Source organism: Equus asinus, chromosome 4, assembly GCF_041296235.1.
Source record: "Equus asinus isolate D_3611 breed Donkey chromosome 4, EquAss-T2T_v2, whole genome shotgun sequence".
Lineage (NCBI taxonomy): Eukaryota > Metazoa > Chordata > Mammalia > Perissodactyla > Equidae > Equus > Equus asinus.
In genome coordinates, this window is record NC_091793.1 from 132,509,439 (window position 1) to 132,530,496 (window position 21,058).

Consider the following 21,058-nt stretch of genomic DNA (forward strand, 5'->3'; position numbering starts at 1 on the left):
AGGGCCGGCTGCCAGAGTTAAGCTCAGATACGAAATCATCACACTGTTGCAATGATATTTCTTTAAGAATATAATATACAAATTGATTAAAAGACCTTTCAGGGGATTTAAAGCCATGCAAGTTCTAAGAGTTTGCCTGAGCTTCCAGAATTGAGTAAAATTTCTAAACAACTTTCCCAATGCTCTCCCATGCCCTAACTCTTCCTAATTTGATGAGGGGAGGAAGAAAATTTCATAGCATGTGCCACCCAAAATTATACTAGACAAGCTAACAGCTCAGTAATTCCAAGACCAGCCAGGTGTACAGATGAAGACACACGGAACAGCTTCTCCTGGCTCCGCTGAATGAGCGCCATTTACCAGAGGTTGGTGGACTCCACGCCCACGTGAAGGGGATGTGAAACCAAGTTCCTCAAACAATCACCAGCCCCCAGATGCCTGAGGAAAACAGATGCATCAAGTTCATTGCTGCAGAATTAAAACCTTCCCTTTCAGATGTGGAAAAACACAAACAAAAAACAAAGTTGGGAGTCTAAGACAAAGTTTTGAACTTGCACATTCATGAACCAAACATTCCTCTGAGACTCTGAGATGTCTCTTAACACAACACTTGGATGGTGGTTATAGTTGGGACCATTAGGTGTCACACCACAAAATTCTTTATTGTACACCCCCAGTGATCCTGTCCACAATTTTTCATGGGCAAAATTTCTACTGCTGGGGCAACCGGCCAGGTGTGCGCTGGCCCTTAGCCATAGTCTGTGCCAGCACCAGACAATACATGTTTGTTTAAAACACAGCCCTGGAACGTCTTTAGAATTGTCAGAAGGAAGGACTGTACTCGAGAGTACAAGGGACGCCACACGAAATCTACCCTAAGCCCCATGCGATCGTCAGGACCACGGGGTGCACCAGTTTTATGGCACAGAACACTTGTTCCCTGGGAAAACTCACCTCGAGAACATGAACACAACAAAAATAAGGACAACGTGAATCTTCCTGCGTATCACGGCACAATCCTTGTTCCTTTTCCACAACGTTCTCCCCATCTGCCTGAATACAGCTATCAGCTCCTACCTTTGCTCAGCTTACTCTGGAATTCTAAGTTTCCCTTTACTACTGTAAACAAAGGCAAGCCTTCTGATAGGCGTTTTGTGCAGTTTGTATGCAGCAGCATTTCCTCCAGATGTGAATCTCCCCAAACAAAAAGGAGGAGGAAGAGGAGGAAAGCCAGTCAGTCTGCATTCAGTCTACACGGAGAGATGAGAGACGTGCATGGGCTCAGATTCATTCCCAGGATTTGTCTTGCAAACACTCCAGGAAGAAAGCGCATATTGGTTTTAGAAACCTGTTTGGTGAGATGTACCAAGCACACAGGTTTCCAAAATGAAAGCATTGGCATTTTTAAATCTGATGAAATATTTAAAATACACAGAGAAATAAAGAGAACAATATCACAAAGACCAGTGTACACACAAATCCAATTTAACACGTTTGTCATATTTGATTCCAATTTTTTAAAAATAAAATATTTCAGAGTTGTAGTTTCTTTTCTACCCTTCCCTGAAGACATCTGTCACTCAGTCTGCCTCCTCAGAGGTAACCACGATCCAGAAATTGACATTTCCTTTCCTTCCATGTTTTTACGCTTTGATTTCATAGTCACAGTCCTGTATCCATAAACAAAACATAGTAGTTTTGCAGTGCAATTTCAATATATGTAAATACACACATTTGTGTGTCTCCATGTAGACTTTAAGGAACCAGTTTTCGTTTGTTTTTTTTTTTTCAATGAAAAAAATTAAAAGATATCCAAATGTACGAATTCACCTATAACACTGAGCTTGATTAGACAGTCAGGAATCACACTTTCAAAGCAATATAAAAGTTTTCCTGGAGAAGCCATTTTTCAATAAGAACAGCTTCTTGCACAGTCTTTTGTCTACTGTTAAAATCGCTGATCAGACAAACTTCCATGAGCACAATAAAGAAATTTTGTTTGGGTTCAGTGTAGCAGTCAGTCTGTTAAAGTGGTCATTTAAATTTTTATCTGCAGTTGGTTTTTAAGTACATCTGGTATTTACCTGACAGAATCAGGAGTTCAATGATCTCTGCATCTCCCAGAAACGCGGCCACGTGAAGCGGAGTTCGCTTCTCAGAATCCTGGAACAGCAAAGATAAACAAGTCAGTGAAAGCTGAGGGGCCTTTTGTAGACACAGTAAGATGTGTCACCTTCTCTGAGGTTAATGCCTATGGGAGAGACTGAAGGCCAAACACCCACTCAGGTGAGTTCCGGTTGGCCATTTCTCTGAGCATTTCCCACAGTCACATATACGAAAGATCCCATTTTCTCTGTCTGTGTGTCGTATTTGCCTCCCTGCTTCTTTTATTGAAGGCCAGCTCAGGTCAAGGATGGACTGTCATGCACTGGATGATGAAATTCAATTTATCTCAAACCTTCAGTATGGTTTAAAAAAATTCAAACCTTTCTATCTACTTTAACAGTATAGTTCAAAGCTTTCAATGATTCATTTTCTTTCTAAGGGAACATAGTGGAATTGTTCACAAGGACATTAAACATAAGTATAGTCATTTTCTCCTTTCTATCCCCATTAACTATTGCCTAGACCACTGCCCATTACGTAATACTTATTTTTTTTAAGATTGGCACCTGAGCTAACATCTGTTGCCACTATTCTTTTTTTTTTTTTCCTCCTCCTTCTCCCAAATCCCTCCAGCACATAGTTGTATATTCTAGTTGTGAGTGCCTCTGGTTGTGCCATGTGGGATGCCGCCTCAGCATGGCCCAATGAGCGGTGCCATGCCCATGCCCAGGATCCCCACCTGTGAATCAGAGCATGCAAACTTAACCACTCGGCCACGGGGCCAGCCCCTGCAAAACTTACTGAGTGCCTACTATATGCCAAGAACCAGATTCTGGGGACAGAGGGGTGACAGCAATGGGCCCAGGCCCTGCCTTCACAAACTTACATTCAAGTGGGGAGGCTGACAATAGTCACGTGAACCAATGACACAGGAGACCTTTTCAGACGGTGATAAAGGCTATAACAAGTTTAACAAAGGGTCACGGGATCACGTGACTGGGGTGATGGGAGTAAGATTCCTTAGAGTGGTCGAGTAAGGCCTTTCTAAGGATGTTGACACTGAAGCTGAGAGCTGAGGTAGATATTACTATCTCTGTTTTATAGATGAGAAAACTGTGGCTCAAATAAATCAAGACATTTCCTCAAGACCCCACAGGTATATAACAGCATCAAGACTGGCCCTTTGCCTGTCAGACTCCAGTCTAAGTCTTGGCAAAGCACTTACCACATTGTGCTGAGCTGCACAATGGCATGCAGGGGGAAAAATATTGCTTCCCCATCTATAAATTGGAGATAATAATATCTACCTTAGAGAACTGAAAGGAGAACTCAAAATAATGTAAGTAAATGAAACCCTAGGCAGGCCTGAAGCTTGGCCCATGCATAGCAAGAGCTCTGTGCATAGCCATTGTTGTCATGAGCATGGACAGCCGTGTGATATCTTCCCTCCAAGAGTGAGAACCCACACAGGGTAAAGAACAGGTCTTACTCCCCGTTATCCCCATAGCAGCAGCAGACTAGGTGCTTAGCATAAACTGGCCAAACTGAGCTGGTCTATGCGCATAGTCTCTTCCACAAACTGCCATCGACTGCTCCACAGCAATGGGAAGCAAAACGCTGTCTTTGAGGTTTCTCCCAAAACTAGCACACATTTGAGTTTTGAGATTCGTGGATTCACCATTAGTTTTAACCATCATTCCTCTTATCACTTGATTATACAAGCCACATAACAACCTTTGATTAGCCCAAGGACATGATTATGTTTTCTGACAGTTCAGGCCCTCTGCTTTTTCTCAGTCTCTTTCAGAATATTGCTTTTAGGCATTTTATGACTCACTAACATCTAAAACAGATGGCAGGCAGGGGACATGACAGGAACTGATCTTCAAACCAGTCTATTTGTTAGGAGGTCTGGTAAATAGGTTTTATGAAAGGATGAACTAAATTTTAAGTGGATAAAAAGAGGGGTCTGAATTAGCTGGGAATTTATGTCGTCTACGTATGCTGCAGGTAATTACTGCAGACAAGTGGAAATAGGGCAGTCTTGTGACTAGTCCCTACAAAATAATGGTATCCCCTGGAGAGTTTAGTAAGATATACAACCATGGTTAACCCTCTTATAGCCATATCACCCTTTCTGTGAAAATAAAGGCTCAGTATTTGAAAGCACGTTTGCTTATTTGAGAATCAAGTGTCAGTTTGTGCAATGAACTATACAAATAACTAAGACCGGACTTTCACCAATGTTTTCTGTTTCTGTTTCTTCTATTGACAGCTCTACAAGCACTTTCCATTTTAGCTTCATATTCCCTTTGAATCTCCTCTATACCTACTGAAAACTTTCCCTTGAATCTTGGGATAAAAGTTATATAATTATACGTTCTTCTGTGAATTGAACTGGTTCCAGGGTTTGGTTCAACAAATTAAACCTTACCTAAGTGATTTAAACAAGGACTAACCCCACCCAAATAATGACTTCATTTGACCTGAAGGGCAGTCAGAGCTCTGCTTGAGAACTTGGCCTCAAATGAAAAGCCAAGAAAACCCCAATGTCTAAATCTGGTTGAGCCGTCATTATATAACTGGTTTTGCTGATTATGTGGCCCCTTTTATGATATGGCTTGTTCAAAGTGAAGTTTTTATAATATAAAATGTGCGTATGTGAGATCATCTTGTAAGTTCTCAATTGTAAATCCCAGTGTTTCTGTAAATATGCACTTAAGGTTTCCTGTATCTTCCAGAATGACTGTGCCAGTTGGTACTCTCCCTCAGGGACATGCCATGGACAGGCAACTGCAGAGAAGCTATGTCTTCAGCCGGGAGTCCTTTGGTTCTCCAAAGCAGCAGAACTACATAAACAACCTCATGTGCCATTAAGACCTTAACTAAAATAACAATGCATTTCCACTACTGACCAAGCGTGGCCAACACCCGCTCTCTAGCAAGGAACCTGAGTGATGCACAGGATCATGTGTTGAGGGGTGGATAACAGAGCCACAGTAATCACCATACTCAGGCAGGGAAATCAGCCAGGAGACTGCAGTTCATCGTCCGCCCAAGGAGAAGGCCGCTCTGCTTTGCCATAAGCTAGACAAACGGAGCAGGAGACAAAAAGGTAGAAGAAAAGGGGGAGGTTCCGGGGAAAAGAGAACACGAGTAATACTACTATTAAAAATATGTTCCAGGTGGGCGCCAGCCCCGTGGCCGAGTGGTTAAGTTCGCGAACTCTGATTTGGCGGCCCAGCGTTTCGACAGCTCGGATCCTGGGCGTGGACATGGCACCGCTTATCAGTCCATGCTGAGGTGGCATCCCACATAGCACAACTAGAAGGACCCACAACTAAAAAAAAAAAATATGGAACTATGTACCGGGGGAGAAGACGAAAAAAAAGAAAAAAGAAAGAAAAAAAAAACAATGGCAACAGCTGTTAGTGCAGGTGCCAATCTTTAAAAAACAAAAAACAGAAGAATTCTCTGGTGACCCATTTCCAATACGTGTTGATCTTACCGTACTGGCTTTTGAATTATTTTCTCCTCTTGAATCCGTGGGTGTGGTAAAGACCTGCATGACACTCATCAGCTGTTGGTCATCACAGAGTCCACTTGGGCAACAGATGGAAGTGAATGCAAACGGCCCAGAGCTCAGCCACTGTGCCCGAATGCTATTGTGGTCCTGGCCAGGTCCTGGATTCTAATTTGGATCCAGAAACTACGCTTAAGTAGACAGACGATATAGATTGTGCTCTGTGACTAACCTGGAAGTTTGGCCCAGCGCTTCCAATATTCCCAGATCAGCTGGAGCCAATAGGGCCTCCAGGCAGTCCTGGGCAAAATGTGTTTATTTCCCATTTCGGAAAAGATTTTTGTCTTGTCAGTTTAGACTTCCTGCTCAGGGCAGTTCAGAATTGGATGGGTTTCGGGGCAGTATTCACTAAGACATTTGTCTTACTGCATTTGGTCACTTTTGCAAATCATTTAACATCACAAATGTCATTACTTCCCACTTCCCCGTTACTGTTTTTGTTCTGATGTCCTGACTTTGGACACTGCTAAGTGGACTGTAAGTCTCTTTAGGGCGAGGACTGGGTGTTTGAAATTTTGTATTCCTAACGACTACTACAACGTCTGGGAAATGATAACTTCTCAATAAATGTCGATGTCTAGAAAATACGGCTGAATAAATGGTTGTAAAACATATCCCTAAGTCACTGTACTTCTCTTATCTTTCTCCTCTCCTTGTTGACTCTCCTTTTCATCTCTGTTAGACCAAAGTCCTGGATGATTTCTAGCATCGTGTGTTCATACTGCTTCCTGTACCTCTTCCTTCGTAACTCTTCCCTCAATTTTTGTTCATTTTTTAAAAATAATGTTTTGTTTTTCCCTTGGGATTTGTCCTTCATGTTTAGATGATTTTAAACATTATTCATATTGCTCTCTGATGCTTCCATTATCTCAAGTTCTTGCTGGTTGTCATGCCTGCTACGCTTGCTTATGGTGAATTGTTTCCACCTGGGTCCGGGACCTAGGCCTCCGCTCATATTCAGTGGAGGTTTAATCTGTGGCTGCCCTGAGTCCTTGAATCGAGGGCACATCTCTTCACATAGGTTTTGTTTCTTCTTGGCACCCTAGGGGTATCCTTGGCCTAGAAGGAATTTTTATGCTTATTTTTCAGCTTGAAATTTCCTGGACTATGCAGATGTTGTGAATTCAAAACCCCAAACCACATGAGGGCAGACTCTGGTGATGCAAGTGCTCAGTGGAGACACTTTTATTCCCTCCCCCCCCCCCCCCCCCCAAGAATCTAGGCTAATGCATCGCTGTGCCATCTGCTTGTGGAGGGTTTGGCTTTTTTTCGAGCTCACCATTTCGCTTCAAGCATCTTTCTTCAAGACCACTTCCAGGGTCTTTCTCTACATGAGGGTCTCAGTTTTCATTCTCCACCTTGTCTCCCCTCCCCGAGCAAGTGTTGGATGCCAAGGCCCTGGAGTATTGACTTCTCCCTGCAGTATAAGCTCATGTGCTTCCAGATTTGCTTCTCAGTTTACTCTTCATTTCTGGCCCCACACTATTCATTTATTGTTAGTTCATTTAGAAAGATGTTTACTATATGTTTGTCACATTTTTTCCAGAATATCTGGGCAGTACAACGGAAAGGTTTTTGGACTATCAAGGCAACTTCTAAGGTGATATTCTTGCTTCCATTTTTATAAGGAAAAAAGTTTCAGGTCGGGAGTCAGGACACCCATTTCTCTGACATCAGTTTGCTGCGTTGGGCAAGTCATACAACCTATCCAAGGGCTCAGAGTCCCTCTCTCTTAAGTGGTGACAATAAGACTTAACAACAGAGTTCTGAAAGGTGGGTGCCCCCGATAGGGATGCTGTGGATTCAAACAGTAGGATAAACAAAAAGACATTTTGAAAAAAATAATTAAAGGATCTCTGTTAGCTATGTTAGCACTCCATAATTACCAGATAGGTCTTGTTTCTTCTTCTAGACACCCTAGGGGGATCCTTGGCTTGGAAGCTTTTTTTTTTTTTTAAAGATTGGCACCTGAGCTAACAACTGTTGCCAATCTCTTTTTTTTTTCTGCTTTTTTCTCCCCAAATCCCCCCAGTACATATTTGTATATTCTAGTTGTGGGTCCCTCTAGTTGTGGCATGTGGGACGCCGCCTCAATGTGGCCTGATGAGCAGTGCCATGTCTGCACCCAGGATCCGAACCAGTGAAACCCTGGGCTGCCAAAGCGGAGTGCGCAAACTTAACCACTCGGCCATGGGGCTGGCCCCCACCTGGAACATATTTTTAATAGTAGTATTACTCGTGTTCTCTTTTCCCCGGAACCTCCTCCTTTTCTTCTCCCTTTTTGTCTCCTGCTCCATTTGTCGAGCTTATGGCAAAGCACAGCGGCCTTCTCCTTGGGCAGAGGATGAACTGCAGAACTACTGTGCCTAACTTATAAATTAAACTTTATCATAGGTATGGATATATAGGAGAAAACATGATATATATATAGGGTTTGGTACTATCCAGAGTTTCAGGCATCCACTGGGGGTCTTAGAACGTATCTGCCACAGATAAGCTGGGGGGGGGGGGCGGGGGCGGGGAAGGGGGGGAGTGTACCACAAAAAGAGAGATGTTTTTCCATTACTCAGTAGCTCCAATTCCAAATAGCCCTTTGCAAACAGATGCAGACCCATGAAAAGACCCAGGTTTCTCTAGAGGAAGGAAGGTAAACCCTCCCTTTCTATGAATAGCCAAAGACACACACAGCCAGCTGGCGTCTGAGCTACATTTGCAGTAAGTCAGAGAGAGATCAGGCAGAGGAAGTTTCTGTCATCTGTTTACCAAAGAAGCAAATGAAAGAAAATAGGGAACTTGCACTACGTACATGTAAAGTGAGCTTGACATGGCAGAGAGGCTGTTCTGGCAGCTAAAACTACTGTGTAGACAGGCAGACTGAGGGGGCACCCCAAACCTCTGTTTTGAAGATTAAGAATTGTTTATTACCTGCTTTGGAAATTCTCAGCTAGAAGTGCGTGAGCTAATCTTCATTATAAGTATCTGTCATACCCTAAAACAAACATCCCTCCCGACATATAAATATCTCACATTCCAAGACAGGCAGATGGAGCAACGTTAGGAAAACAGGCCCTGCAAAGCCTTCCTGTCATGAAAGATGAAGTTAAGTTCCAATCGTCACTCCAAACGCCCACTAATATCATAGAAGCAGGGAAGTAACTGACAACTTAGGCCCAATAAGCAGAACGTGATACTGAACAGAGATCACTAGAAGCAAGGAGAAGTCTAAAGAAACTCTGAACACAAAATAGGTACCTTGGAGGTACCTCAAATCATGTGAGGAGAAGAGCCGAAGACATGTTTACAGGTTTAAATCAAACAAAACGCAAAATGGGAAAGATGCTTCGTCTTAAGGTGGAGCACTAAAGGAAGCTGTAAAGAAGGAAAGAAAGCAAAGGAGAGAAACAAAATCATGTTTCCTTTTAAAATTTTCATGTTTACTTTCAAGTTTTAACATCTCACAAATACAGAGAAGTGCAGAAAATAACAAACTATACATTTCCACCAGCAAAACCAAACATGTTAACATTTTTCTACATCCGCTTCAGAACTCTGTCTTAAAATATAACTTTAGGGGTAAAATGCCATGGGGATTGTGACTTGCAAATGGTTCGGAAAATAGCTTGAAGTGTGTGTGTGTGTGTGTGTGTGTGTGTGTGTGTGTGTGTGTATGTGTGAAAGAGAGAGAGAGTGTGTTAGGTTAGGCTGTCTCGATTCTTCATTATTACAAATGGTGGTGCAATATACATCTCTGTACATGTTTCTTTCTGCTTAGGTATGAGAATTTCTCTAGAGCAGATACCAAGAAAAGGAAGTGCTGGATCTTAGGGTATATTCATATTCAATTTTATTAGGTATTGTCAAATAGCTTTCAAAAATAATTTTACAGGGGCCGGCCTGGTGGCACAACGGTTAAGTTTGCACGTTCTGCTTCTCAGCGGCCCAGGGTTCGCCGGTTCGGATCCCACTTGGCAAAAAGCCATGCTGTGGTAGGTGTCCCATGTATAAAGTAGAGGAAGATGGGCATGGATGTTAGCTCAGGGCCAGTCTCACTCAGCAAAAAGAGGAAGATTGGCAGTAGTTAGCTCAGGGCTGATCTTCCTCAAAAAAAACCAAAAATAGTTTTACCAATTTAGACTCCCATCAGCCACATATTAGTGCCTTTTCTCAGCACCCTTGCTAATATTTGATGTTATCAACCTTACTACTCTTTGCCAATATGATGTGCCTGACATGGTATTTCATTGTCATTTTATTTGCATTTCACTAAAGACAAGTGAGGTTAAGATTCTTTTCATATGTTTATTTAAAGTTCTGGCTTCCTCAACTGCAAACTGCCTGTCCATGTCCTTTACCCATTTCTAAACTCAGTTATTAATCTTTTTCTTATGATGTATGGAGATTCTCTTTATATTGTTTAATTCTACTTTCAATGAAAGTAGCAGAGATGGATCAACGTCTCCTCTATGTCACCGTAAGAGAAAAATTTAGATTTACAATTGTTATTCATCTTTCATGCAAACATTATCTCATGGAGCTGGATTTTCCTTGGCTAGAACTTTCTGCGCCTCAAAGCTGATAGCAAATCTCTGTCCCTATACACCTCCATGATCAAACAACTTTATTCAACCATCATTTTGTTGGTATTTTAATTCATCCATCTGAACGTAATGTAGACATATGAGAAAACTAGTACCTTTTGCTATATCTAAAAAAAGTTCAAATTATACGTACAAACCTCAAAACTATATCCAATTTTTAAAACTAAACAAGAATCACTCAAAAGACTTTAAAATGAGATAGAATAAGAGAAATTAGGATGCCAAAGACATTTTGATTATATCTGCCTTGGGTAACTAAACACTGGATATTTTTATTGTACCAGTTTTCTAAACTAAAATAATTCATATGAAGCAAAAGTTATATCAGAGATTTTGTATTTTCTAATTTGTTCCTTAAAACAAAACTATGATATTAAATATCATCATCCTCAGTTGAGGAGCCTGAGACTCTGAGATGATAAGTAACTTGACCAGAGTCACACAGCTAGTAAGTGGTAGAACCAGGATTCAGAACCAGATCTTGATTCCATTGTTCATGCTCTTGCTGACTCTGAATAGTTATGAGCCTTGGTAAACAAAATGAAAGTGATTGGTTATTATAATCAGTACTCTTGTTCTAATACTCTAGACTCAAGGAAAAAAATTCTCTCAAGTAAAAAGTATAAGCAGGCAATAAGAATAAAGTTGGAGAACTAACACTAGCTAACTTTAAGACTTGTCATAAAGCAACAGTAAGCAAGACAACTTGGTGTTGGTGCAAAGACGCAAACACGAATACCACAGATGATCTTCAAAAAAGGTACAAAGGCAATTCACTGGTGAAGGACAGCCTTGCCAACAAATGGTGCTGAAACAATTAGATATCCACGAGCCAAAATAACACAACTTTGACCCATACCTTGCGCCCTACACAAAAATTAAATCAAGATGGATCACAGAACTCAATGAAAAATTTAAAATTATTAAATGTCTAAAGGAAACACAGGAGAAATCCCCTGTGACCTTGGATTAGACAAAGATTTCTTAGATACACCACCAAAGCATGACCCATAAAAGAACAAATCAATAAGCCATATTTCATCAAAATTAATAACTTCTGCTCTTTGCAACACACTGTTAAGATGAGAAAAAGATAAGCCACAGACCGGAAGAAAATATTTTTCAAAGCATATATTGGATAAAGCACTTATACCTAAAATATACAAAAAACTCTCAAAACTCACTAATAAGAAAGCGAACAACACAATTAAAAAGTAGGTAAAAGATGTGAACAGACACTTCACCAAAGAAGATATACAGTTAGCAAACAAGTACACAAAATAATACTCAACATCATTAATCATTAGGGAAACGCCAATCAAAGTCACATTACATACTTATTAAAATGGCTAAAATCAAAAGGACTGACAAGATGAAGTGTTGGTGAGAATGTAGAGAAACTGGAACATTCATACACTGCTGGTGGGAATAAATGGTATAACCACTCTGGAAAATAGTTTGGCAATTTCTTAAAATGATAAATACAGACCTACCACACGATCCAGATATTCTACTCTTATTTACCCCAGAGAAATGAAAGCATGTACCCATGCAAAGACTTGCACATGAATGTTCATAACAGCTTTATCTGTAATAGCCAAATATGCAAAAGAATGCAAATTTCCATCAACAAATGAATGGATAAACAAACTGTGGTATTTCCATATAATGGAACACTACTCAGCAATTAAAAGGAATGAACTACTGCTATATGTCACAACACGGATGAATCAAAATAATTATGCTGAGTGAAAGAAGTCAGGCAAAAAAAGAATACATACTGTATGAATCTATTTACATACAATTCTAGGAAATGCAAACTGATGTACAGTGACAGAAAGCAGATGAGTGATTCCTGAGGAGGCTGGGAGAGAGATGGGAAGGGGCGGCAGGAAGCTTTTGGGGGTGATGGATATATTCATTATCTCGATTGTGGTGATGGTTTCATGGGTGTAAACATGTCAAAATTTTGTAAATTGTACACTTTCAGTACATCTAGTTTATTGTATGCTCATTATATCTCGATAAAGCTGTTTTTAAAATACATAACTAGGCATGTAAAACATTCTCTATCTTACATAACGGAAAGAAGGGCATATTTAAGAGTTAAAAAAATACAGCCAGGCAACAAGATAAATTCAGTTAAGAGGAGAAAAGAAATGGCAAACTCATGAAAAGAAATGAGGCAACTCACGTCCTGCTCATGTATAGTCATAAAAAAAGTTCTTACAAAAGAATGGGGTGTTGGGTTAAAGTCTGTATGCTTTAAAAGTAAGCACAAGCAAGATTTCTCCTTAAAACCCTAGAACATTTATGTTTCCTAAACAAAACCTTTGACAAATCTGTACTGAGCAAGGATGTAGAAAACAAATCTAGAAAATTAAGTCCAAGTGGGGAGATGAATGGTTTATGATTGACCTGTGGGCACACTGCAGCCTGTCAGCAGGTCTTGCCAGAAGACTCTGGGGCTCTTACCACTGTGCTCAGAAATTCCCAAGTGACGGAAGCCGTTTTAGAGCAGCCTGGCATCGTAAGGCTGATGGAGTACCAACTATTTGTTCCATTGTCCTGATATCATTTGGCCAGAAACATTTCCTAAAAGTCAGTGGAAACAAAACATGCAAGAGGGTTCCACTCCTCTAGGTCTACAGAATGGAAAACCGGCCAAGATGCTGTGCTGTGCTGCCAATGAAAGAGGAATATACATCCACCCACTACAAAGACAATCATCAGGACTTCCTGATGAAACCCAATGCAGGTCTTGAGAGCACCACCTCCCCTGCATCCTAGGAGCTAATGTTCACATTTGCTCTGTGCAGCATCCCAAGTATATTAAGAAGCAGTGTCTTTAACTTTAATGTATTTGTTTAGTAGCTTTTCATGAAGAAACAATAATTCTCCTATACACAGTGGGAATGTTTTACTGCTAAGGATATTTAAGGGAGCCCACACATGGAGCTGCTCTCGGTTCCAGTGAGCTACCCAGCAAGGTGAGAAGTCTAGTTTCAGGACCCCACCCCGGCGAGGCTCACTGTCTCTCTTAATTAGTTCATTAGCCAACTTATTCAACAAACATAGATGGCTTAGGAGAGGCGGATAACTAAGACAATAACATAATCGGTTGGAAAATTATCTCCAGTTAATGAAAAGGAGAAGAGAAGGCAGCTGCTAGTTTTTCACAGCTTTAAGGGGACAGCAATGGGGAAAATTTGTCATCAGATAAACAACCGCACAGTGTCAGAATCAAAAGCTCAGGTGAGGAAGCCTAGATTACAAAATATTTGAACTGGAAGAGTACTAGAGACATCCCAAGAGTTTAAATGATTGGCTCAAAGTCACACAGCTGTTAATGGCAGTGGTGGAACCCCTCATTCATACAAATGACAAAGTACTTCCTGGGGCCTACTGTGTGCCCATGCTCAGTCCTAGGATGCAGTAGCATTCAAGAGACAGTTCCGTCCCTGCCTTCACGGAGCCTCAGAGAATCTCGCTCTCTTGACTCCAGGCAGTGGGCTATTTGCTACAGTGGACTAATGGCAGGGTAATCCCAGCAGCCAGCAAAGAGCAGACACACCACGCACAGCGTCAGAAAACGCCAAACAGGAAGGAAGCACGGCGTGAAAGGATGTGGATTAAAAGCAAAAGCAAAAGCTTATAAAAACAGTTTCTGTGCTCCATAGAAAATCACCTTAACTGAACTGATTAGTATCTCTTTACAAGTCTTTTTCAGCCTTCAGGTGGATATTTCGGAAATAGAGTTTAAATGTAATACTGGTAATAAAAATCACCAATGCAGTTAGCCTGACCCAAGGTCCGATCTGCTCGATGTGCCAAGGTGTGAACAATGATTACCTCCGGGTGGAGAATTTGATGGGTATTTACCTTCTTCATTCTTTGCCTTTATTTCAAGACTTGGATGTAATGAAGTTTAGAAACAAGAAAACAAAATTCCTTTTGCAAGTAAGAGAAGACTTTCCTATTTTAAAAAAGCAAACACAACAGGTATGCTCTAACGAAAGCTAATTTTAAGTAATTACATAGAAACAGTAAAGCGCTGGACATTATTTCCTGTCCAAAGCCTTCACAACCTTGTAGTAGGCTGTAAATAATTGTTATGTGAATGTGTTTCTTTGCAAATGACAAAACATTATGTTTTCGACGAAGCATGGGAAAATTGGAACTTGCAGACGCCCCATAGAGCTGCCAGGGCGCTCTCCTGCACTCTCCTCACCTGGTTCTTGGGAAAACCCAAGGGGACCGATCAAGTAGGCACCATCGTCCCCATTTCACAGGGCGGGACCCAGGCTGACTCGGAGAATGAACTGACTTGCCCAAAGTCACACACCAACATTTGGTGACAGTTTCCTGAGCCCACATTCTCTGTGTTCTCTCACAACACCACCAAGGGCCTCACTAATCGGCAAGAATTCCTCTCCAAGAAGAACCCGGTTCACCCTCCTCAGGGCACTCTGGAGGCCTTTGGTCTTACTCTGATCTTTCCTGTCAAGTGACCTGCAGGACAGACACACTTTCACTAGAGGCAGCCGCAAGTGGCCATAAGAACATAGACTCTGGCACCAGAATGACCTGACTTTGAATCCCTCCTCTGCTGCTTATGAGCTGTGTGACTTTAGGCAAATAAAGCAACCTTTCTGAGACTCATTTCCCTTTTCTGTGAAATGAAAATAGGATCACTTCCCTTGCAGGCAAAATCTAGATGCCCAATTAGCCATTCTAGTGTTGTTATTATTATTATGGATATTTTAGTGGCTTATCCTGAGTTTTTCAGTCCCCTTGGTGATTAGACAAAACAAGAAGGAGATTCAGAACAGTTCTGGAGAAACAGTTTTACTACTAAGAAATGTTATTTGTTTACCAATAGAAGGGCTGGCACTGCCTACAAGTGCCCATAGCAGTGCTTGGCCCACCTCCTCTCTGGTCTGAAGCAGTCAACCTCCTTGCACATGGCCATTGCATCCTGTCCTACCTCAACCCGAAGGTAACGGGAACCTCTCCCAGATCCAGAGGTGGGCCTTGCATGAGTCATCCATTACCTCATGGGACCCACAGTGGAGTCTTCTCCTCTCACAGAACCACCTGGAACACGGACACCTCAGCAGCTCTAAACCCTTGCTCAGACTGTAATCCTGCTGCCGTGAAGCCCTCCTTTCTCATCCAGTCTCAGTAGCTCAGCAGAGTCAGATCTGGTTGCAACCTGGACAGACAAGAGCTGCCCTGGGGTTTTGGATGCTAAGCCCTTTCTCTCCTCCCCCAAAGCTAAAAACCTTCAAACCAGGCATCCCCAAGCTAGAATACCCTCACCAAAACTTTCCAGCACTTCACAAGAGAGTTTTGCCACCAAAGGCACCTATGCTATCAATAAGAGTCCCCCTTGTTAATTTATTAGAAGCAAAGCCACCACAGACTCATTAGAGGTCCTCAGGAAGATAACGAGGGGACCACCTTCTACATCGAGAAGCAAGACCTTTCTAAATTGAGCCAATGGGATAAAAGTCAAGCACCGGCTGCGATTCCACACAGAGCATTCTGCTTAGCAAGGGTAGACTGCAAAATGTCAGGCTTCCCAAGATCCTTAGTTGCAGACTGACATGAGCGGCCCCAGAACTTGGAGATGGTTACATAACAGCACTCCTTGGGGCCAAGGGATATGGGAAATGCACCTCTCCACCTCCAGGGCAATTTCAAATAAACCTGCACCACTTGAGAACAACCATCAGAGAAAATGGTCACTAGGGATGCACTTGGCCTTTATAAGCTTGGACTGTAAGAGATACTTTTCCCCAGCCCAACTCTAAATCATTTTGTATTTTCAGGGATAACTAGTACTTTTTCACATGGGTTAAGAGCACTTAGGATCCTTACTCAACAATCTGCTTTTGGAGAGCATAGAGGAGGCAAGAACGGGGTCTTCCCCAGAAGATCGCAAATACCATGTACTCAGCACCAGAGAGGACAGGCGGATCTGACCTTCCACTGATGGATTAAATACTAATATATATTTGGATGGTTTGCTTGCTTACCAAAAGTATTATCTTTTCTCTATTGAGCTTATGTATTCATGGAAGGGAATGATTTTCAATTTAAATGTATCTTGCTTTACATAACATATGTATTTCTGAAAGAGGTCTACACATTACATTGTGTAAAATTGATTATTTTGTCCATTGAATTATAAAATAATGACTAGAAATCAAAAGAGGAGATGGGGTTCAATCAGATGAGGGTCCTGGGGCATCACCTCTTGGCTGCTCTAGACCTGAGGTCTTCGTGTCCCTCTCTGGGCAATCTGACCTCGAGATGGAACAGACCCAGGCATATCTCACTAGCACATCAGCCTTCTATTTCCTATACATAGGGCAACTTACTAGCTCCCACCCTGCCACGATCTCACGGCTTGTAGAGGCTACTCCATCACCCACTTCCTATCCACCAGCCATCATTGATTCATGCTTCATGCTCAGCCTTGAAATCCCCCAGGAGACCACATCACCATTAGTGATCCACCTGGCTAGATGGCTTAGCCCACAGTATGTTCTGGTATGTGATATTTTCCTCCCTACAATCCATAAGTCAATGCTAGTCCAGATCACTCCCAACTTCAGCCCTAAGAAGATATGCTTAGGTTTTAGGCGTAACTGTCCTGCCATGATTTCTCTCCGCATTCTCACCGTGACAAGATGTTTAGGCTTCCACTCCCTGAAGGACCTTGGACAAAACAGCAGAGCTCTGTGAACTTTGGCCCCCTTCTTATGCACATTTTATTTCTAAGAATCCGAATTTCCTCCTGCCACGAATGTGATGAGCTTCTCCTACTATCTCCTCACCAAAGCAAAGACTGCTGGCCGTGGTGACCTCCTGACCAAAGGCGAGCTGCAGATGGATGGAAATGCAAAAGCGTGAGGCTTTGAGACACTCAACAGTTTCCTCTTGAGAAGAAGCAGGGACATTTGACATAAAGACACATTTTACTTTAAATTCACAAATCAGGGAGCCCCTGATTTGGGGTTTTTGAATCACCTGGAAGAATCTTTTCACACTCAGCTCAAATGTCCTTTCTTCTGAAACCTCTACCCAACGCCTCCCCCTCCACTCTGCAGTCTTCTATCATGGCACCATCACAACTGATTGTCTGCCCTTGTCTTTTCCTGCCTCCCCCTAACTAGGCTGTAGGCTCAGGGCAGAGATAGTCTTATTCATCTCTGTATCAACCTAGCATACAGTAGGTGCTCAATATATGGTTCTTGGGAGAATAAAAAGAGGTAACGTCTTGATTTATCTTAGACTTTATCAAAATCTACACCCCAATAAAACAAACGGGTCTGTATGAGGGTGGCCAGCAGGTTTCTGTGGCGAGACAGAGAACTGGTTGTCTACAAGGGGTTAGGGATGCTGAAGAGTCTGGATGGGTGGGTTCCATGGTTGTTTGTGGCTCTCATCCATCTCTAACCTTCATTGAACATAGCAATCCCATAAGTCCATCACAGGTAGGGCTTGGCCTTGTTTCAAAGCTGTTTGACCTTCCCAGAACTCTCAGCCCTATCAGACTTACTATCGATTCTGTTGTTTTCAACTGGGGCCTTGGTTTTGTACCTTATTTACCCAGAGGGTGAGAAGATTGCTAAGAAACTGGTGACACGAAGCTATGAGGCTCAGTTAGCATTCCTTATCAAGAAAACTCACCTGCGACCTCTCCAATGATGGCTGTCTGCTGTGGAGTTGGGGTTTCTCTAAGACCTCACCTACAGTAAGACCCAGAGAGGGACATTAATGTCCAGGGCCAGTCTACAAATGCCAGCTTCTGGGAACTCAGTGGCTTGTGGAACTAGGGAACCAACACTGAATTTTTTTTAATGTGGAACATTTATTTCCTTGTCTCTGGCTAGCCCAAACTTGTGTATGAAATGATTAGAGGCTCTCATTAAGATGAAACTACTAGTGTGGAATTGTTCCAGGCCTAGGAAATCTAGATGTTGGAACAGAGTCATAGAAAGTAGAAGGCACGTCTTGGTAATCTTTATTAACAGGCCAGTGCAGGCCCAGTGCTGGGGAGGGGGCTGGTGATGGGGAAAACTAACATCATGTCTTAAAAGGAGAGGGTTGACGAGATTACAGTGGAGAGTGGTTCCATCAAAGTGCTTTATAAAGGACAAGAGAAGAAAGCAGGGTCACAGGTGCTATCTAACTCTTTTAAACCCCTCAAGAATTTCCCAGAAGGATGGGTTTCCCAAAGAGGTTGAGGTGTGCTGGAGAATCCAGATCCCAGACCAGCCAAGTCACTCAGCTAGGACCAGAGTTCCTGGAAAATTCTATCCAGAAGGTGAGAAACAACTTTATTTCCAACCTGCCTGAGCAGAAACTTTCTACATTCCTCAGCTCATACCTAGCCTCCGATGCTATCAGCTGTGTCTGGGAAGCAAGACCCCTCTCTGGCAGCACAAGGTCAAGGGTGTCGGGATGAGGGGGCTGGAGTGGAGGGAGGAAAGCGCAGCTGTGTGTTCCTGCAGTTCCCAGGAAGGCCTGATACAAGAAGCCTTTTCCCTCTGTTCTCCAGGCCACACTGTGGGGTCAGGAAGGTCATGCACTTCCCCCAGCTAAAGAGCAGCTCTCAGGAGAGGCCTGTCCCACAGCATTGTCTCTTCACTGGAAGAAAGAAGGGCGGGCTGTGCCTCCACACTGAGCATGCGCGGTGATGATCACTGTCCATTTTCTACGGGAGGAGGAAGGTCATCCTGCGACAGGATTCTGGCACCTCCTACTGCTCCTACCGCCCATCCCTCTCAACCCCATCCCCCGCCAAGGGACCCCTCCCAGCCCCAGAGCACTGGCTTTCCTGGCACCAGGCCTCTGCTCAGTCAGGCCTGCCTCTTAACCAGAACTGCCTCCTCCTCCGCATTTTCTCTACCCCTAAGATGTCTCACTTATTTTAGAAGGCCCAGCCCTCAACCTCCCCCAGGACCTCCCAGCAACGCCTTCCCAGCAACATCTCTCAGAAGTAGCAGTCCCTCCCTCCGTGGCCCCTGACTTGGTTTACACGTAGTTGATTCTGCCTTGAGTTTAGCCACCTCTGAGGATGGCAGGACAACCTAGGGGGCCCTGGAGGCAGAAGAGCCAGGTTCAAATCCTGGCCCTGCCACCTAGAGCCATATGACCTCAGGCAAGTCACTGGACCCTCCTCGGAGCCTCTGTTTCTTTGTCTGTAAAATGGGGAAAATAACAGTACCTACCTCCTGGGGACTTGTGAGATGGAATGAAATGATGCTAACAAAGCTCTTGGCACAGTTCCTAGTGTATGGTTAGTGCTCAACAAGGCTGGCTGGTATGATCTAATACATGTTTTTACTCTTTCCCCAACATGCCCATCCTGGAGGGCTGATGGAAAGAGCGAGAGAGCCAGGGTGGGCACAGGAGTAGGAAGGATCTGGTGTCCACTTAGTCTCACCTAAATTCCAGGGTCATCAAGATAGTACCATCCAAACAGGAGGAGGGAAAATATGTCCAAGGGCCAGATAAACATCCTTTCTAGTCAGTCCTGTGATTGGAGATAATCCTATGTCCCAGGGCCAGATAAACATTCTCTCTAGTCGGTCCTGTGACTGGAGATGCTCAGGATCAGATGAACAAAATCAAAATATGCTCAACAATGTGGGAGGTGTCACCTGACAGAGGAGCTGACCGGACAAGCCTTTCATCTTTGGTGAACAAAATCTAATTGCTGCCACAGCCACCTGTAATTACTGGGGTGACAGAAAGGTGGAGTGAGGACCGACCACAGCGAGTAGGTCACAGGATGCATCTCGTTTCCTGTGGGCGAGCATCTGTGAGCAGCTAGGAATAAAGACTGGTAACCAGGAGACCAGTAAGAAGAGCCCTGGAACACCAGAGAAGCTCAGAAAACGCAGTTCTGTCTCTAAAAGACAATTGACACATTAGCTGACTGCTGGAGTTTTCCCAGGAGTAACCCACCACAAAACACAATTTGTGGAAAGGTTACTGATGAGAGAAGGTGCTGGCATATATAGCATCAGGAACCATGTACCCTAAAACCTAACGAATGAAAGAAATGTTTAATACTAATGATGAGCATGTCTTTATATGTGACAGCATTTAAACTTGGATTTATTTTAGATAATACACTTAAAATGACATAGTGATAATGGAAATGATTTGACTTATTTTTTAAAATAAACAGGATTTTCTAATAAGTTTCCTAAGGGCCTGGGGAGAGGGGTTTGAGACAAAGAGAAACGACACTGTTCTTGCCCTTAAGTTCGTGCTTTAGTAAAGGCAATAAACATGCATGTGTAAGCTGTCATCTACACCTGTTTCAATCTATACCAGGGCTCAAAAATGGGACCCAAATCTGCACAGAGATGTTCTGTTTGGCTGGCACAGAGGTTTTTAAAATCTAAATTGGAATGTCTTTCTTGGGGCACTAACGCTCCAGTTCAGCACAGCCCACGCCCCCACCCCACCCCCCCCCCCCAGCCCATCTTTACACACTGGCACCACTTGCTGAACTCTGAACGCTTTTGAGTTGACAACTGGGATCTGTACTTTTCCTTCTAAGTGTGCACAAGCCTTTGAACAAAAGCAGTACCATTTGGACCAAATAAACTGCAATCCAGAGACGTGCTCTGAGGCACAGGTGATGCCATAAATGTTATGGGTGGGTTTGAGAGCCAGGCATTGTGGCAGGTTCCATCATTCACAGATGAAGGAGGAAGCATCCCTATTCTAGAAGGGCTTCAGA

General features: G+C 43.0%; 1 protein-coding gene across 8 annotated transcripts in view; it reads right to left on the minus strand.

Annotated features, from left to right (window-relative positions):
• Positions 1-21,058, minus strand: part of ANKRD44 (ankyrin repeat domain 44) — a 286,713-nt gene that overhangs the window by 138,723 nt on the left and 126,932 nt on the right. For 7 of the 8 annotated variants that reach the window (XM_044768524.2, XM_070508287.1, XM_044768520.2 and 4 more), the window contains one exon: positions 2,085-2,163. In XM_044768524.2, the coding sequence (XP_044624459.2) occupies positions 2,085-2,163 (79 nt within the window). Of the gene's footprint in view, positions 1-2,084; positions 2,164-2,282; positions 2,359-21,058 lie in introns of those variants that run through there. The other variant, XM_070508291.1, reaches the window with a different exon arrangement.